The sequence below is a fragment of the Sinohyriopsis cumingii genome, chromosome 14 (assembly GCF_028554795.1).
Source record: "Sinohyriopsis cumingii isolate HCF-2022 chromosome 14, ASM2855479v2, whole genome shotgun sequence".
Classification (NCBI taxonomy): Eukaryota; Metazoa; Mollusca; class Bivalvia; order Unionida; family Unionidae; genus Sinohyriopsis; species Sinohyriopsis cumingii.
The window spans coordinates 79202983-79221918 of NC_142974.1; the positions used below are offsets into that span (position 1 = coordinate 79202983).

Below are 18936 nucleotides of genomic sequence, written 5' to 3' on the forward strand. Positions count from 1 at the left end.
GGGTTCGTGAGATATGTAAAACCATGCATTTGGTACATTCGGAATCCATTACCTACAAGTCTCCCTATTTTCAAGTATATCGTCATCTTTATATAAATTGTAACTGGCTGACTTATAAGCAGCAGTGCGGTATTTTTAATCTGTAAAAGGAAGAACTGATAAATTAATCTTTTTATCAAATGAAATTGTTTTTATAGTTCCGACACAAAGCTGATGCAAGCTTGTAAACAAGGCTGCAGAGATAAGCTACATACATCTAAAATTATACAATGATACTTTATATTATGGGCATTTAATTGTTTGATCTTCAGAGACAAATAACCTATAATTTACAGGATATACATATATGAAGAAAAAAAAATAGTCCGTTAAACTGTGTATCTTTGAAGAAAATTACTTTAGGAAATTCAGCGGAGTGCTAAATCAAATTTGTCATTTCACTCCATTCAGTATACATAAATAACAATATCATTAAGTAGTTTTATCTGGCATAATCATATTTGCCCAGTCTAGTGATGGGCATGGTAAAATATCTTAAAGGGAGTAAATGGTTCAAATGATACAATGTACTTTTCGCTTAGTGTTATTAGCCTTTATTGCATGTCTTTGTCACCCGTATATATAAAATAAATTTTTATTTATATTCATGTATGTACGCAACACATAACAATACATACATTTAAGCATTTGGCCTCGCAATTAGAAGTCTACTAATTAATCATGTTATTATTTACAATTAACAAATCACTGAAGCCTAAAACTACATTAAAATATACATATACTGGGTGAACAATGAAAATATATCATCGAGTGGGTGATGGTCTCATTTAATTATTCCCACCGATATTTACTCCATATAAATATTGATCCTTCATAGCATTAGCACTATTTACATATTGCTCGCAATAAGTGGTAGAGAACAAAAGAAGTGATTGACAGAGAGATAAAAACATGATCTTATGTCGCATTAATAAAGTAACCTCACGTGACAATTTTGATGTTTTTCACTTCTCATAATACCGTTAATTAAGGAAAACTTCAATGATTCATTCATCTATTGACAAACAGCGGAAGAGAAGAGATAGGAAGATAGTAATATAAATTTGTTCTATCTGATAACTATGTCAGTACGGTCTGGTCATATGTTACGGTGAACCTATTTCGTTTAGTAACATCAAAATTAAAAGTTTCTTTCCGACGATTTATCAACCACATGAATGCACATTATCCATTACATGAACTGCTATCACTCTTCATGTTTAGATATGTAAAGGGAGAAAGAGAACTAGTAATATACACCAGACAGAACATAAATTGATATACCTAGATTATATATAAGAATGCTTGATACTAGTAAGCAGAATTAATTTTTAATACAAATAACAATGTCATACAGGTTAAATAATTTTTGAATCGTGCTGCACAGGCTGCTACAATTATTCGATTACTCCGATACACAAGAGGACATTTCATGCTCATTTGAAATGATTGGGGAGGTGGTGTGATTGACTTCGTTTACTCTTTAGATAATTGTATTTAATTTGTTCCATTTCCTCAATTATTGTACATAACGTTTCTCGTAGATCTTGGTAATGTGCATAGATAAAATATGGCTTGACATATGTAACACATGTTAACTTTAGTAAGACATCATTTTATTATATTTGTTTTTCTTCTGTTTAAACAATATATATGTCGTTCTTAACCCATTCCTGCAAAAACCCTATCTTAACCTTCGAATATCGTTTCATATATGTGTGCAGTGATTTGGTTGTTAGTCCTATTTCCACGTATTATTCGCCACATTTATGTCAAGAGCAACAAGCAAAAGCGTCAGCAAACTTTATATTATGTGATTTTCCTGCCGACTAACATATGGATACTGCTTTGACTTGTGAAAATTTTAAGATTACTTTTTGTCTTGACGCTATAATGTTCAGTCTGTTGACCAAAGCTAAGATCTCATTCTAGCCATTTGGTTGCCGGACTATCACGTATTAACTCTCAATCCCATTGTCATATTTTTCGATTTTGAACCGCATTGTGCAACAAATACCATTTGCAAGATCAAAACCCTCATCAGTACATGTGACAAATATGTTATATATTCTTTTGGTATCTTCTACGTTGTCTCATATCTTTGTTGCCTGTAAACATAAAGCAGGTTGACCTATCAGTAAGATCTGTCATGCTGCTTGGATTATGTGTCATTACTCTGATAATGTACTCCGCTCTACAACGATGATGGTTCAAAACATTGACCTTCTTCTTCTTTTGTTCTCTCCAAACAAATATTTTTGAGTGAATATGCAAATCTTTCTTTGACATATCAATAACCACTCCTAGCATTATGACTGAGGTGATATTAATCAAATAAATCTCTTAGATCTCGACCTTTAAATAACCGCCTAGATTACAAAATACATGACATGGTCTGTGCCTGTTTTACAATTTTTCGTTCGGAGCTAAAGGTTGACAAAATGGATGTGAATGTCACCATCAAGGTCTGGCAAATAGGCTAAAAGCGTTTCAATATTTTATTATGTCACGATAGATCGTACATATTCCAAGTGTGACTGTCATGAACATATGCTCCATGCTAGGGTGCACTACAAAATTATCGTGTTATATAACTGATAATTATAATTAGTAATCTTCATATCATAATATTCCAGAATCTGGAAGATTACACAAACAGTTCTTTTTTTGCATGTTTCCTTGTTTTTCTCTGTCTTTCTTTCTCTGTCTCCCACACACCGACAAACATGAAAATATACAATATCAGAAAACATTATAATGAGTCCTTATTATTCGGCAAATAATATGGACAGAAAGTTATATATATATATATATATATATATATATATATATATATATATATATATATATATATATATATATATTTATATTGCTTTTTTCATAAAGACTAAAAGACTAATCTTTAGATATTGTGCACTTCGACCACAACTTACCATAATAAGAAAACGGGGCACGTCCTGGGGGTAAATAGGCTCATCACAGGGAGAATCGGCGAGTCTATTTGCGAATTTCACGCATATTGGACCAGTAAGATCAATGAATATTTAGTGAAAACAAGACTTTAAAAATGCCACGAAAACCTACCGTTTTACAAAACTACGGTTATCGTCCTAATATTAAGGGGAAAAAAAAGGCAATTACAAATCAAAGTAATGGTATAGTTGCCGGTCACAATTCCTTCTTATCACAAGCCAGTTTCAGGGTAATAATCATTAGCAGACATGTACTGCTGTGGCAAAAGGAAATACAAATTCGCCGACTATGATATGAACGTGTACTATAACTTCAATTTTATGCAATACATAAGGTTAAATTATATAGGTGTGACGGTCATAAGTGTTTACTAGTTATGTTCTGTTTTCATACTTGTGTCGTTGCTTTGGTTTAAACCATACTTAGGTAAAATGAGTTGAAAAGTTCAAATTAATTGCCATATGTTCTCGTGATATACGCGTTAACTAAAACATTAAAGTCGACGCTGAGTATACGAGCCAGCAATCGACATATGGAAATGAACATTTTAAAATTTTCATAGATCGTCTGCATAAACTATAACATAAGATTGTTTATAAAATTAAGCCTCAGAGCCAGAATACATTTTTCTCAATCTGTCTGACACCAAACAGTTGATTTTAAGGGATCATGATCTATTATCGTTATTAACATGACCCATATTTGAGACAGATTACTGAAGTGTAGATTTTGAGATTAAAATATATTTGAAACATTCCATTTAATGATTTAAAGGTAACTAATAATACATAAATGCTGGACAATTTTCGTAAGATATGTATAAATGTTATTTGCAGTATATATATATATATATATATATATATATATATATATATATATATATATATATATATATATAGTTGTAAAGGAAAACAAATAGTAGCATATAAGAATGTTATATATGTTTAAAGTCCTTGAACTTAAAACATCAAACTCAGGGCAAACTATCTGCCTCAAATGAAAAATAATATAGTAAAGCAGTTTCTGAATGGCCAATCTCAAATTTATTTGATTTATTTGTAGCGAACAGAGCTAATTTTACGTTGGATACTCATCACGTATATATTAAGACAATTATGACACTATATCTTGATAATGACATTATACAAGTGTTTCGTTTTTCAATTGTGTACGTCTGGGATGCATGGCGTCATACTACTATTGTTGGAATATCCCATTTATTGACTTATATCCCTGTCTGTGTTTCATATACAAAATAACGTATTGCAATGCAAATTCTTTATCGTAGAGGAATATTTCTTATCAAGGACATTCATTGCAAATATACCTGTCATCTATACTTGTAATCTGTAATTGTCTTTAGCTTAAAATCGGGTTCTTGATGTATCTGATTTGACATTAATTTTATAAACAACGTACATACGGTCTTTTTGTTTCATAGGCTTCTTGAACGAAGGAAGAAATAAGCACTATTTTGGTCTTATATTTTGTGAAAAGGAAATTGTTGGATATATGTGATTTATATTTGATTATTAAGCCTCCTTCTGGCACGGATATTAAATTAATACAATTTAAATGAAAACGCAAAATTTAAAAAGAGATAATTAAACATCAGCTTCAGCATGAGGAAGAAGAGAGACAAATGCAGTTTGAGAGGAACCAGAGGGGCAAGTATAGTTGCAGAAATATAAAACTTGGAGACATCTGCAAGAGCGGAACAGTGCGACGGAAGTGAAGTTAAAGAAAGAGAAAAAAGTGAACCAAGTGCATCTTCAGACAGAGGAAAGAGAAAATCAACTGTGATTGCATAATGAATAATGATAAATACAATTGCAGAAAGTGAAAAGACAGAGTCAAATGCAGTTGCAGAAGGATGAAAGAGAGATGTCAATTCAGTAGCAGGAATTGGAAAGCGAGAGGCAAATGTAGTTGCAGAAGCAGGATATTGAACGAAATATAAATATAAAATGAATATTCTTTGACTCTCAAAATTTGATTTCTTTGAAGTAGTCTTCGCAGCAGTTCTGTGTACAAATTAAAAACTACTGATTCCAAATCTCAATCTGTTATCAAATCTCTGAAAACACTGATCAGACATGTTTATCTTTCCCTACGATCACCTGCTGAGAGATGACATATTGTGTCGTTAATTATGCTACAGATTACACAATTAAGCAGAAAAAAAACCCAAGACAAATGTATTCCAAATGATCTTATTTCAAATGCCCTTATATTTTAAAGGTTAATATCAATGTCAGTTATTGAGAATAGCATATGTGCTTCTGACAAACAAACTCAATTTTTAATTGTATGGGGTAATACAAAACGTTCATGTCGAAAGTCATGAAACTATACATTTTAATAACGTATTACGATCAGCTTCACTAGTTACTGGAGCTTTTATTTCAAATTAGTTTTTTTATTATTCAAATGTCGTTGATTCTGATCGAAGTCATGAGGTTGAGGAAGTTTTTAGACGCAGTGTTGCAACATCTGGCAGTGGATGTTAACATTGACAACAATTTTGTTCCACTTGTCGATGAATATCTACAATGAAGTTATGTTACCAGACCCGCGCATGAACTGCCATATACTTGTCTTAAGGGTCAAGAAGAAATCGCCCGTTTGAATCGCCATGATGTGCCACAACCAGCTCTAGGTCAACTTGGAATCATCACATAGGGAAACACCAAAGGATTACTATAGCGCCCGATGCGAAAACAATCCGGCATTTTATTTGATATCAACGACATGGTATTCGCAGCTGTTTTCAGCCCGCTTATATTTTCCAATTAACATTTTACACTAACATTGACTCATTTGAAACAAACAAGATCACGATTGTTATTAAAAAATGATTAATTTTTCAGGGTAACATTTATTACACGAAGACGATAAATAGATGTCAAAATATAATTTAAATAATAAGTGAGTAATCCCACCAGAAGGCACAATCGATGGAGGTTTAAATATTCTCGAGGCTAAGATTTTCTATGATTGCATAATAGTTGAAGAAGTATAAAGATTAAGTAGATTGTATTAAACCTTGACGTTGTATGTCCAGACAAAGTCTGGTTATCGTGCCACCATACTACGCGATAGTATTTTTTGCAAAAGAACTACGATATACCATGACTCTTACCGACGAGTAAAACGAAATGAAATACAGACGTGAAATCAAATATCAAGATAAAATTATAAAATACAGTCAAGCTGAACATGATGTAATAGTCTACCAAGTACTATTCTATCCAACAATCGATCAGCACTGATATATATATATATATATATATATATATGTGTGTGTGTGTGTGTGTGTGTGTGTGTGTGTCTTAATGTGTGCCAAAACACACACACACACACACACACACATATATATATATATATATATATATATATATATATATATATATATATATATATCAATATGTATATAGATATCTATCGATATATATATATTTATCTATCTATCTATATACCTATCTATCTATCGATCTATCTATCTATATATATATATATATATATATAACTATCAATATATATTTATATATATCTATTTGTCTGTATATCTATCTATCTATATATCTGTCTATCTATCTATCTATCTATCTATCTATCTATCTATCTATCTACTGGTTATTAAAAATATGTAACATTCCTTTTGACTCCACTTAAACAAATACGGTTATATGGTTGAGGGACATGCTGCCATTTATTTTCGACAATAAATTATTGCTTTTATCACAAGTTGTTAAACACTGACTAGTGGTGCTCAACCACTCGAAAGTGTAATGCAAAATATTACAAAACGTTCAGGTGCCTACGTCATTAGTCTTTTTCCTACGTGTCATCATTTTTGGGAGAGAAAACACTGTGTTGATTTCCCAAACTTCAGAAACCACTTAGTTTTGAAATTGTTTGAATAGTTGACTTTATAACGAGCAATGGGATGTGGTCCGTTAGCATGTTTACGTATGAATCCACCGTGACAAGAAAGTGTATTTAACTATTAAGTATACGCCGCACCTATGGTCAACTCATTAAGCTGTATTACAGTCAATGGACCTTTGTATTATATTTTGTTTCTTTTGATATTGCTTTTGTTTAGTATTAACCTCTCATTGACCTAAAGTTTAAAATAACAACTATCGCTCCTCATAATATCAAGTTGACCAAAGGTAATAATGTCTGACTCGGCTTTATATGCATCTGATCGACATAGACATTCAACATTTTAGTGTGGAAAGCTGGAAGTCTTTATCGAAAGGTAGTGTTTGCCACTGTGCCTCCGTATATGTTGATTATTCTACCATTATACTATTTTTAGAGGTGTTAGTAATACGTGTTTTTGGTGAGAACGCAGCAGCGCCATTTGAACTACAAGGGATGCACATCATTTTTAATCTTAAAAAATATGGGTCATTTCCCAAAATTTAAAAAGGTTGCTATCTTGCTCTTCGTAAATGTTCAAATGTCACACTGACAGACACTGATGTTAAGTTGTATTTACATTTACAAGATGTTTCTCCTTTTTCAGAAAATGAGTAATGCTGCATATACCATCATTTTCTTCTTGACACTGGCAAGGTATAACGCTACTATCATTAGCTCCAGATGTCAGGAAAGGTAAGTCTACTTATTTATTTTAAGTTATCGTGTACGTCCATGCGATAAATTGATGTGTAGTTGCTGAGAAATCTGAATAATCTAACACCTACCATATTAGGAATCTCACTTAAAGGAGTGATTTACATACGAATCTATACTTTTATTATCACCTGAACTATCAGGTATATTTAAGAAGACAATATCCTAAAGTAAGACACAGTGTTCGCGTCTATAAAAAACCTCCCCAAAAGTCTTATTTGGTTCATTTTATTTGTTCCTTTCTTTTCGAACAAAGATCAAATCTAATGATGAACGTTCCTTTAAATGCTATATTTGTTTCATTTTGCAATGGATGCATGTCCGCATTGGTAATATTGATTATATACTTCTTTTGCAAGGACAGTTTTTCCCGTTTCATTATTTTCTGATTGCTGCAAAACAATTACGAAGAAACTTTACATTTTAACAATTATAGATCGCAGAAACATATGCATTGTTTAAACAAAAACAAATATTTTATTTTCATGTTCAACTATTAAGGATTATGTAAAATATTACATACAGAAAGAACTACTGATATGTTATACGGAGATAGCTTTCTTCATTCCAATTTAAGAATTACATGAGCAGAAAGAAAGTCGAAGCAAATACGATCTTATTTAAAATAAAGATACACCATTGAAAAAAACCGCATATGCCTCCTATAGGCAACAGGTAGAGAGATCAATTTGACTAATTTAAAGCATTTAAATGTGATAAAACTGTAATTATATATATATATATATATATATATATATATATATATATATATATATATATATAGATAGATAGATAGATAGATAGATAGATAGATACATACATACATACATACATATAAGAATCAGTGATCTTGCGAGATGTAACTCATGCAGAAAAGCTAGGGTACGTGTTTAATCTCGATATTAATATGTCCGTCTCATCGGCATGAGATACGTTCGAATAAGTGTGACTCTGAGAACAGCCGCCATGTAGATTCATTCGGTATGTAGTTTGGAAATGAAACTTTAGAAACAGATATGTCATTATTGATTCCCACTTATGTTAGCTGTACAGATCGATTAAAATGAAATGATATGTCAGTCGTGAAAAAGTTTTATTAAATGTCCAACTTCTGTGAATTTGAGCAGACCGGTAAAATAAGATGCCGAGTAATATCCGCAGGCGCATAAGCATCAAGAGTGCCGACAAATTTATTTAAGAAACGTTCAGCATACAATAACTTTAGGTTGTTTTAATCTTTAAATACAATATCGGCTAAATTAAATTTGATTTATCTCTGTTTCATGTAATATTTATATAAGCTGAAAATAATCAGTGCACAATGCTATGCAAGTTTATAGCTATGCTGACTGTGGTGTATGTGCCATCACCATATCGAACCTGATCATTGACTAGAAAAAAAGATTACCCATGATGTATCTGACTTATAGCACTTTATACCAAAAATTATTAGACCATTGAGGGGATATTCTCAGAAGAAAATTATTACCAAATCACATGTATTGGTTATGCCCATGACAAAGTATGTTTTTTTCATTGCAGTGGATGTCCAGTTGGCTTACTCTGTATCGATGCCAATAATGAGAATTGCGACAGTGAGGAGACTTTAAACTGTCTATGCAAGCCAGGTAAATTACACTTATTTACTGTAACCAATATGTTCCTTCCTCGTGGTTTTGACAGTGTCACCATTATTGTCACTATTGAAAAATAAAACACCCTGAATAACAACAAAATAGCAATATCAATATCATCAACATAATACGCATTATTGTCATCATTCTCCTAGTGGTCATATTATTGTTCTTACAAGTGCTAAATTCTCCCCTGCAACTACTCCTTTGCATTTGATAGCATTATGATAGACACCAAAAAATGCCAAGCATCGCCGGTTATTATCATTTTTTAATCTAGTTTTGAGTTATCAGTCTGCTAATCAGTTGATGAACAATGATGCAAATAGGTTTCCCTTAATCCTGTGAAACTAGTGCCGCTATTTAATCACATTGAACCCTTTACTCTATATCTGAATATTTTGTTCATTTCTACTTTGCTTTCATATAGTCAATCATTATGAAGATATGGATGTAATATTTTCAATACAAAGCTGTAGATAACTGTTAATAATTTAGAATATTTTGCTGCTCATTAGTGGGTCATTGCTAGTGATCACTAGCATAAAATGTACTTATTTTTAACTACCGTTGAGTGTGAATTTATTCTGTTCCAGAGAATGGCCCTGGTTTGATATATACATCTCACAGGTCACTCGGAAGAGCAACCGACAAAGTTAATGCAGTGCATATTGCTCAAAACGGCACACCCAGCCAGGATCCCATCTGGACACATAACTTTTCCACTTACGTTGAAATTATCCGTGTGGACGTGAACAATATACTACAGCAGGCATACTTTTACCATAGCGGCGAGAAAACCATATACAAGAACCCTAACTATAATTTTGGTAACTCTACTGAGAATGAGTGGACAAATCTACATAAAGGAATTTCAAATGGTTATCTAAAATTAGCGGTGAACTGGATCAGCCATAACATCTACTGGACAGACCCAAAGTTCAAGTGGATTATGGTTCAGTCACTTTTAAGCAATGACACTTCCATGTACCGTGTTCTAATTGATGAAAATCTAGAGGGACCTCATGCTCTGGCTCTGGACCCGAGTGAAGAGTAAGTACAATTCTTGTAAACCTTCCAACCTAATGTTTAGATGCTTAGATAGCATCAGGAACGTATATACCATATAAACTGAATATTATATGATGCAGACATCTACATCATTGACAATATTATTTTTTTCAGAAGACGAAAATGAGAATCCGAAACACACATACACACACTCACTCACACACACACACACACACACACACACACACACACACACACACATATATATATCCTCTGATAGTTGTCCCTCGATATTCAAATCTTTTATGTCCATGCTCATTACTGATCTTAGGGAACAATTTTACACATATATGTACTAACGCTGGGGAACCTTACTGTTTACATATCTACCTATTAGGGTACATTCACAGATATATGGAGGTTATTTGCTTAAAGCAACTGATCCACGGATATATTTCACAGAGTGGGTGAAAATCGCAGTTTTTGCTTGAGAAAATATTCTTTGTATTTTATGCTCAAGCGTATTGTCTAACAACTTGTATAAGACACTGCAGTAGCAGATTTCTTGCCGCATCCCGCTCGATGTCAGCATTTACCATTTTTGGTTTGCGATATGTAAATGTGCACATAAAAGATCAGTAGTTACAAAATGCTCCTTCCAAATTCAAGGCAAAACTGCCGACACCCCCCAGAAAAATGAAGAAAATAAAATCATGTTTATCATTGAATTTGATTTTACTCCCAGTCATGCAGTTTTCCAGATGTCCATTTTTACTTTTACATTACGCAAGCATCACGAAACATTAATTTTTTATGTACAAAATATATGTTACGGCCAGTGAATGTATATGCTTTCTTTTCACTCTATGACAGTTAATACAGTCTGAAAGTTCAGTATTTCACTGCTTCGCATGAAATAAATAAATACATTTATTCAATATATATATATTCACGGACATATATATTGCTCCCTTTTGCAAAGTCCCTTACTCATTTGTGGTAACCAAATATGCCATCCTTTCGAAAGACTCTATATAGTTTTATAAACCTTTAGGTTATCATTCGTGTTACTATAAACCTTTTCGGTCTCAACACATATAAGCAATTAATCAGTGTAATTATTTGCTCGAACCTGTTTTAGTAAAATGTATACATTAGCCAATTATATAACATTTACACTGTTTACAAACTAAACACCACAGCAGCGTTAATAATTGTTCTTATGTGCAAATTGTAAATCATTTTGTCATTTGAAAATGTATGTTTTATTTTTATATATTTTAAATATCATTTTCTTTCTGAGATTGTCCATCTGTTGACGAAATACAATGTTGTTTCATATTTAGAAAATCTTTATCTAAATCATGTGTTTCCTTACATCTCAGATTTGTTTTCTGATCAATGCTGGGTTTCTGTCTTTTGAAAATCTATATATCCATATAGTGTACGCCATTTTAGTACGTAAATACGTCTTTCAAGTTAAACATATTTCATTTCATAAATTTGTAGTTTTGATACAGGATTATAACCAAAGCCAGTGATTTATATTGTTTTTTCTCGTTTTGACGATACAAACATTGCAAATACATGTACATATTTGAGTTACATCAACAACCACTTTAAATTATTGAAGTCATAGTGAATATTATTTTAGCTAAGACATCATCATTTAGGCAATCTACATAGAGCGCTTATATGAACAATGATATACGTGATAACAGAATAAAATACAAAAGGGTTAAAAGGAGAAACTGAATTAAAACGTATATGTCATTGTATATGAAGTTGCAAAAAAATTAAAAGGAAAGAAATGCAAAGAAATGAAGAAAATTAGGAAAGAGGCAGATTTAAAGTGAACATTATTTACTTATTTAATGAGCTACATCAATGACATCTTATGTAGATGTTCAGATATATATATATATATATATATATATATATATATATATATATATATATATATTAACATTTTTTTGCATCACGTTCTCCTGACTTTTTCAATAAAAAACAAACTCTATACTCATATATACTCGTATATATATATATATATATATATATATATATATATATATATATATATATATATATATATATAATATTACATTCTCTGTTTCAAGAAAGCAATGTAAAGCAGCACACATTAAAAATAAGATTTGTTTAATTAGCACACTAATTCATCCAGAACCTTCCATGCGAAGATTTTTTCCAGGTGAGCTAAAAATGTAAAAAGATGTACAATATACATTTCTAGTCAAGGTACACAATATTCAACTGATGGCTGACAACTAACATCAAATACAGACCCACACCAACAGCTCACCTTTATGAAGCAGTAGGATAGTTTGAATTATTTTAATGTTGTAATTTAGTGAAAAATAAAATGTAATGGATACCTAATTGTGTAAACTGGGTGAATTACATTTTCATGGATATTTAATTGTTTGTATTTAATAAGGGGTCTCACAATTTTTCCGAGATAAAAACCTTCATGATTCGATTAGTCAAAATAAAAACATGCAAAGTAAACATGTATAGTGTGTATGAAAAGGCAAATGTATACTTGATATTAGTGAGTAGGACTGATTTTATATAATAAAATACAGCATATAAGCCACAAAACATTTCCGAAGTTTGGTGATCCTAACATGAACCATGCTAGAGGTAAGAGGCTCAAGTGGGTCTGAGAACACTAACCTGGCTGACAAAATAATTTGTGTACAATGTTAACTTACGATAACTGTGAATCATATTGTGTACCAGATTTGTTTTCAGTGTGTTTTTGGTATCACTTCAAGTGTGTATTTTTGAAGCTTTTAAACTGGTTCATTCTCTGGTCGTCTATCTGTAAATCAAAGGCTTTGAGCCTACTTTGGGTAATGTTGCATCTTGATCACCAAACATTGTTCGTCTGTTCAACCTCAAAATTGAGTCAAAGTCCGTTACTTTTATTTATCCCTGTGTGCCCAGCAATGCTTCTCCTTTCATGATTTCTGCACTTGTTATCATTAAATAGTGTACATTCTTCTTTGAGATATAATGGATGCTGGAATCTTTTTTTGTTATTTTGTAGATAGCTCTTTGAAGAGAACTACTTTTTTCACGGTTGAACTATTTAACAGATTTTATGTTTTCAGTTTTCTCAGAAGATCTGAATTTTACAAAAAGTCTTACCAATGTTTTGTTTATGTCTAAGCGAACACATTGTCTCAATTCGGTTGGTTTTCAGGTTTATTATCCCTCCACAAACGTGCTCCTATGTTCTTTACTATAAAATCTCTTTGACAAACATATTCTGCTTTATATGTCCTCAAAGAGTTCAACAGGTATTGAAAGCTGGTATCAGCAATATTAACTTCAGTAGCTAGCATTGCCATTGGGATGGGTTATGACAATGTACATTTGTCCAAGTGACATTTTTCTTTATGCCTTTCATAACTTTTTTTCCATATAATCCCTTACAAATTAGGTAACACTATTTGTTAGTCTGAAATGATGGGATTTCCTTTGAGCATATCATCTTGTTTTGTTCAATGGTACCCACCTTTCTCATTGTGCTCATTGTTGATATTTGCTGACTATGATTTCTATGATAGGATTTACATCCTTAAAATACATATGAACCTGTATTATATGTCTCTTCAATTTTGAAAAGAGCTGTCCAGATAAATTCATCACCTCTTTGGTTTGCAGTAAACAGCGAAACAGAAAATGAAATTGTGATACCGTTAATAATTGTAAGTCAAAATACAAAGTCCAAACGCTTCATATAACCACTGGAAATGTAAAAAGCTCAGTTAATATAACATAAAAACGATGTAAACGACAACTTGCTGCAATAAATCCCCGAGTATCAGTCATATTCTTGCTGACAGAAACTTACTCGCAAAGTTTGACCTAAAGCAATTCTTATATATGACTACAGTAGTTCTATATAGCAACTGAAGCAACATAAGTCCATCTTTCCGATATGTTCTAGTTTATAATGGACAACATATATTTGGGATTGTTAAGTAGATTATAACTATGAAACTATAGTTTTATAAGGAAATGTATGACCTATTTTTTTGTATATAAATGAGGTGTACTTTATTATACGTTTCTTAATATATTTTATAAATTAGATTTATTACCGTAATGACATTAAATCTTGGAGCAGTATAAGTCTTGGGATACACTTAATTAATTCTAAAAGTATTTTGTATGACCTGTAAGGTTGGAAAATGAAATGGACCTGTAAGGCACACACTACTTTATGCAAGTTTTAATACGTTGCATCAAAGTATGATGTACTGCTCTTGTAAATTGTAGAAAAAATTAATTTCAAAATTTGAAACGTGTGGTCCAATGAAGTTAAAGCAATATTACGTTAAACACTTCAACCTAAATGACATTCAGTTCAGTTTCAGAAAATGCTTCTACAATCGGCTGTCAATGATTTTATTATGGATCACCTTGATGTAATCTTTGTGTGTTTTTATTTTGTATTCTTGTAGTGGAAGTAATCATCTTGCTGTCTATGAGCAATGCTCCTTTTGACACATCATGGTGTCCAATAATCACAGTTTCTGCATGAAACATGGAATTAAGAAGTTCCGATGCGTCGTGATCTGTATTTATGATACTTATGCCTTTCTTGATCAATATTTTACTAGGTAGGACTTACTCGTTTCAGGGTGCATGATATAGATAGTCATATTTTATATTTATTTTAGTTCTATATATATAATATGATCTGACAACAATTTTTAAAGACAGCAATTTGTCTGTCACACCGACCTGGTAATGGATTGCAAACATGTTTATAAAAAACAAATGTCAGTCCGTCCAGAATTTAATGTGAAATGTCGATACTTTTAACCAGTGTTCCGTTGTTCTTCATCATAATACCGACAAATGGAAAATCCAGCATACACTTTGAAGAACTTTGCAAAGTATATATTTATGAATGTTCACGGTTGTCTGTCTGAATGTTTCTCAATATGCTGAAACAGCGTTCAGGATCAGCATTACTGTGCGGAAAGCTGAGTGCTGCCATAAAGTGATTTACTAGGTTTGGGAATATGGGTTTCTTCAAGAGTCTGGAAACTCAGCTTATCTCTACCAAGAAGACATACAATGGTTTTTCTCCCTGAGTGAAACTGAGTTGGTCTAATGCCGTACAGAGCTAGAAGTTCCAGAACTCATCTTCAAGTTTACACTGTTTGCCAGTTACTGTAACCAGTCTGTCACTCAGCTAAGCATAAGTGCTACCGAAATCGCCCATTTCGCTCAGTATTCAGGTAACCAAGGGCTTGCAGGGTATGGTCATTAAATGGAAACTTGACTCGCATTTTTGTTGTAACATAATCAAACAATGACCTCACACTCCTAACGAAGGAGCTCAGCTTGGTCGGAAAAATGTCATCTGGGTTGTTGTGATCAAAACGTCTGGCTTCCATACCCACTTCTAACAAAGAGTTGTCATGATGGTTTTCTGGTGACATGCAGTTGACTTCCGTAAGGCTAGCTGATGCAGTGATAACACTCGACTTCACAAATGTTTCCATGAATTTCCGTAGAATTTGTTCCATCTACACATGGAGGTAACCCACCATAGCATCACCAGCCTGGAACATGGTGTTAAAGTCATTCAGTGGTTCCATGATGTGTACAAGAAAGTGGTATGTTAGTTTCATCTATGGGTTTATACAGTTTTCGAAAGATCTGTTCACTCTACTACCCGTATTCTCAGCATCTTCCTTGCTCTGAAAATGACTGAAGGAAGCGTGCAATGCATTTCTTGAGTGGGAGCCACCTTGTGATACAATGCTTAAACGTTTCGTTCTCCTCAGTGTTAAAAAAGTATATGAATCCAATATAAACCTTCTAGGTTATTCCATGGAACCTGTCTTTTTGTTAAGAGTTCTTGAAGACAGATGATTCAGGTTTTCACCATTTCCAATATTTCAAATGGGCATAGCTAGGGATTTGGTTGTCACTCTGTGAATCTCACTGTCAAACACCGTTACAAGAAATGCTACACCCTTTTCATCACCACTATCATTAGACTCACATATCATCAATGAGAAGGGGTTTTACTTGCATAGTAAAGTTACTTGAATGTCATACATTGGACCAGGTGCATTGCAAACAATGTGTGTTATCTTATTTATTTTGCAGCGGCAGTTCTTAGCAATTTGTTGGTCAGGAAGCATAACCTTACACAGCTCAATACAGTGTTCAGGAACCAAGGTTGGTAGATTATGTTCTGCAACAAAGTTAGCAAACATTATATTCGCTTTAGAGACAGTGTCTACTGATTTTGGTGCAAACATTTGCGTTACTTTAGGAACATTATGTGACGATTTCTCGTTTGCAAGTTACTGCATACTTTTTTAAAGGCCTTGTAAGATTATTTTTCCCCCACGGGAAATGTACAGATGTGTGCTGCAAGCTGAGCAGTACGCAAATATTTGTTCCTTTTCACTATGCTTCACACATTTTAATTCGCTTATCCAAACACTGAGGAACGTGCAAACATATTTAGTTTTTTTCGAAGGAATATTTCTGTCGAATCCGTTTGTGAACGTTTCAACATGGCACCATAAGTTTTAATAACCCCCGAAATGGTTGCAGGAAATACACGAATGTGTATGAGGTAGGTGATTCGCCCCCGTGTAGCGCTCTACTTACTGTATGTCATTAAAGGCAAATGATATTACGATTATGGTGTGTCTCCTTCCACTGCCATATTGCTCCTTGTGAACAAAAGTAGCTCAGAAAATAATTCTCAATGTGCACGAATTACATCCGAGTTCTATTTCTCGAATTGACGGAAAAGTCAGAGAACATTCCGATTGTAATTACTTGATTGACGGATTACGGTTGTCGTTTAATAATGTATTTACTGTTGTTTTTGCTGAAAATACCTATGCTTCTTATGCTCCTTATTGCGACGTTAAGTAGTCTTGTTTTCTCATAGGAAGTGGCACGCACAAAGCAACAGCATGAAATTCCACAAGAGGAGGAAGGAAAATGCTGCAATCTTGCACTCATACACTTTATATCGCTTCTTATTCTCATTTTGCCTCTTACATTTCAAATTTAATTTTTCATTTTTCATGGTTAACCCTGTTTGTGACATTTTCGATTGCCTTTCATAACTGGATTTGGGCCATTATTACCACCTTATTATTTATTTTTAAAATTTCATATACCTATCAAAACAGAACAATTGTAAACTAGGTTAGACTGTAGTTTAGACAAGTGAATATGTGTTATATTGGTGCGGGACCTGCTCATTGAAATTCATGTTCAATATCAATGAGCTCCATTCAGACCAAAATGGAAATTGGCATGCCAAATGCGGGTCGCGGATATGTACAAACAACTTGAACAATGCTGAGTACATACTTCCATACAAATCTGGATGGAAGTGGAGAAAACGGAAGGAAAACAGGAGAGTATTGCGGTGGAAACTTTGGCGCATCTTGCGGATGCATGACACATAGAAAAGGTGCGTTCTCGGATAATTTCATCTGTATTTGATGCGGAAGGTCGCATCTCCGAAAGGCTTCAATGTGTTCCCTGGACAGGCACATAATTCAGACTAAGAACTTTTCAGTGTCTTACAAACTTGAAATGGTGTTTTTTCAAACAACAAAATGGTATAATGTAGTTTACAGGTATTTTAAACAACATTATATGCAGTGTGCTGTCCAACCAATTCTCGACAATATTAGTTGTATCCTTGCCATGGCACATTCAGTTTGAAATTGTACAACCTGATAATAACAGGCGACATTTTGCGTTGTACGAAGATTATACTCGAATACAGCATACACTTATCTGACGATGAAACAAATATTAATTTATTTACCTCGTTGGTCATTCCATAACATTGTAACTAACTGATACATAAATGAAAGTAACAGGTAGGTGTTACCCAAACTGTAGCCGGTTGCTATAGTATAACATGTAGGCTAGAGTGGCTTAAGTTAGGACGCGTTTATAATGGTTTTTCAGATCAATTACTTAGTTGTTTTTTGTTTTAATAGTAATTTGCTAATATCGTTTGGTTTATAGGATTTTTAAACTCTTAGGCTAAGACTTTGGCGCGTCTGCCTCGCATGTGTGAATGACATCAAATTGCATTTAATATGTTATTGTTCAGAATCAAAACTTATTCCAAACTTGAAACAATAAAGTTAGGTGATGCTTGTTATTTTCAGTGTACATACAACTCTTTCAACAAAGCTTAAGTATGCACCCAAATGAGCGCAACATCTGCATTACCGTATGCCACCATTTTTCTTTATATCTGTGCTAACCTACTACTAATGCGTGCAATATTAGACACTGGAAGACGAATTGAGTTTTTTATACTCAACCATCATTTGTTCACTTTCGAAATAATATATTTTGAACAGTTCTTATACCATGACGATTTGTTTATTGTCTCTTTGCATTAAAATACAGGTAGTCATTATGTGCTATAATACACAAATTATAACCATATTATATAAAAGTTGAACATCTATTTGATCATTTCTTCTAGTCGCCACTGTAGATTTAAATACATTTTGCTTAGCGTTGACGTAGGAGGAAAAAAATAGGTATGTACCCCACAGAAGAAATTACACGGATAAGATTA

At 32.9% G+C, this 18936-nt stretch overlaps 1 protein-coding gene across 1 annotated transcript; it reads left to right on the forward strand.

The window, feature by feature from the left end:
- The first annotated feature begins 2480 nt into the window (after positions 1–2480).
- LOC149784213 (uncharacterized) lies at positions 2481–10350 on the forward strand. The gene is made up of 4 exons (XM_089933326.1): positions 2481–2504; positions 7550–7638; positions 9202–9287; positions 9890–10350. Exons 1-4 carry the CDS (start codon positions 2481–2483, stop codon positions 10348–10350), a joined length of 660 nt encoding a protein of 219 aa, XP_089789452.1.
- The last annotated feature ends 8586 nt before the right edge of the window (positions 10351–18936 follow it).

What these genes read in the sequence shown, in the direction of transcription:
- LOC149784213 (XM_089933326.1), top strand. Translation starts at nt 2,481, where the DNA reads ATGGATGTGAATGTCACCATCAAG. An exon ending in ATGTGAATGTCACCATCAAG is followed by an intron (nt 2,505 to 7,549) that starts GTCTGGCAAATA and finishes CTCCTTTTTCAG; the next exon opens with AAAATGAGTAATGCTGCATA. An exon ending in AGCTCCAGATGTCAGGAAAG is followed by an intron (nt 7,639 to 9,201) that starts GTAAGTCTACTT and finishes TTTTCATTGCAG; the next exon opens with TGGATGTCCAGTTGGCTTAC.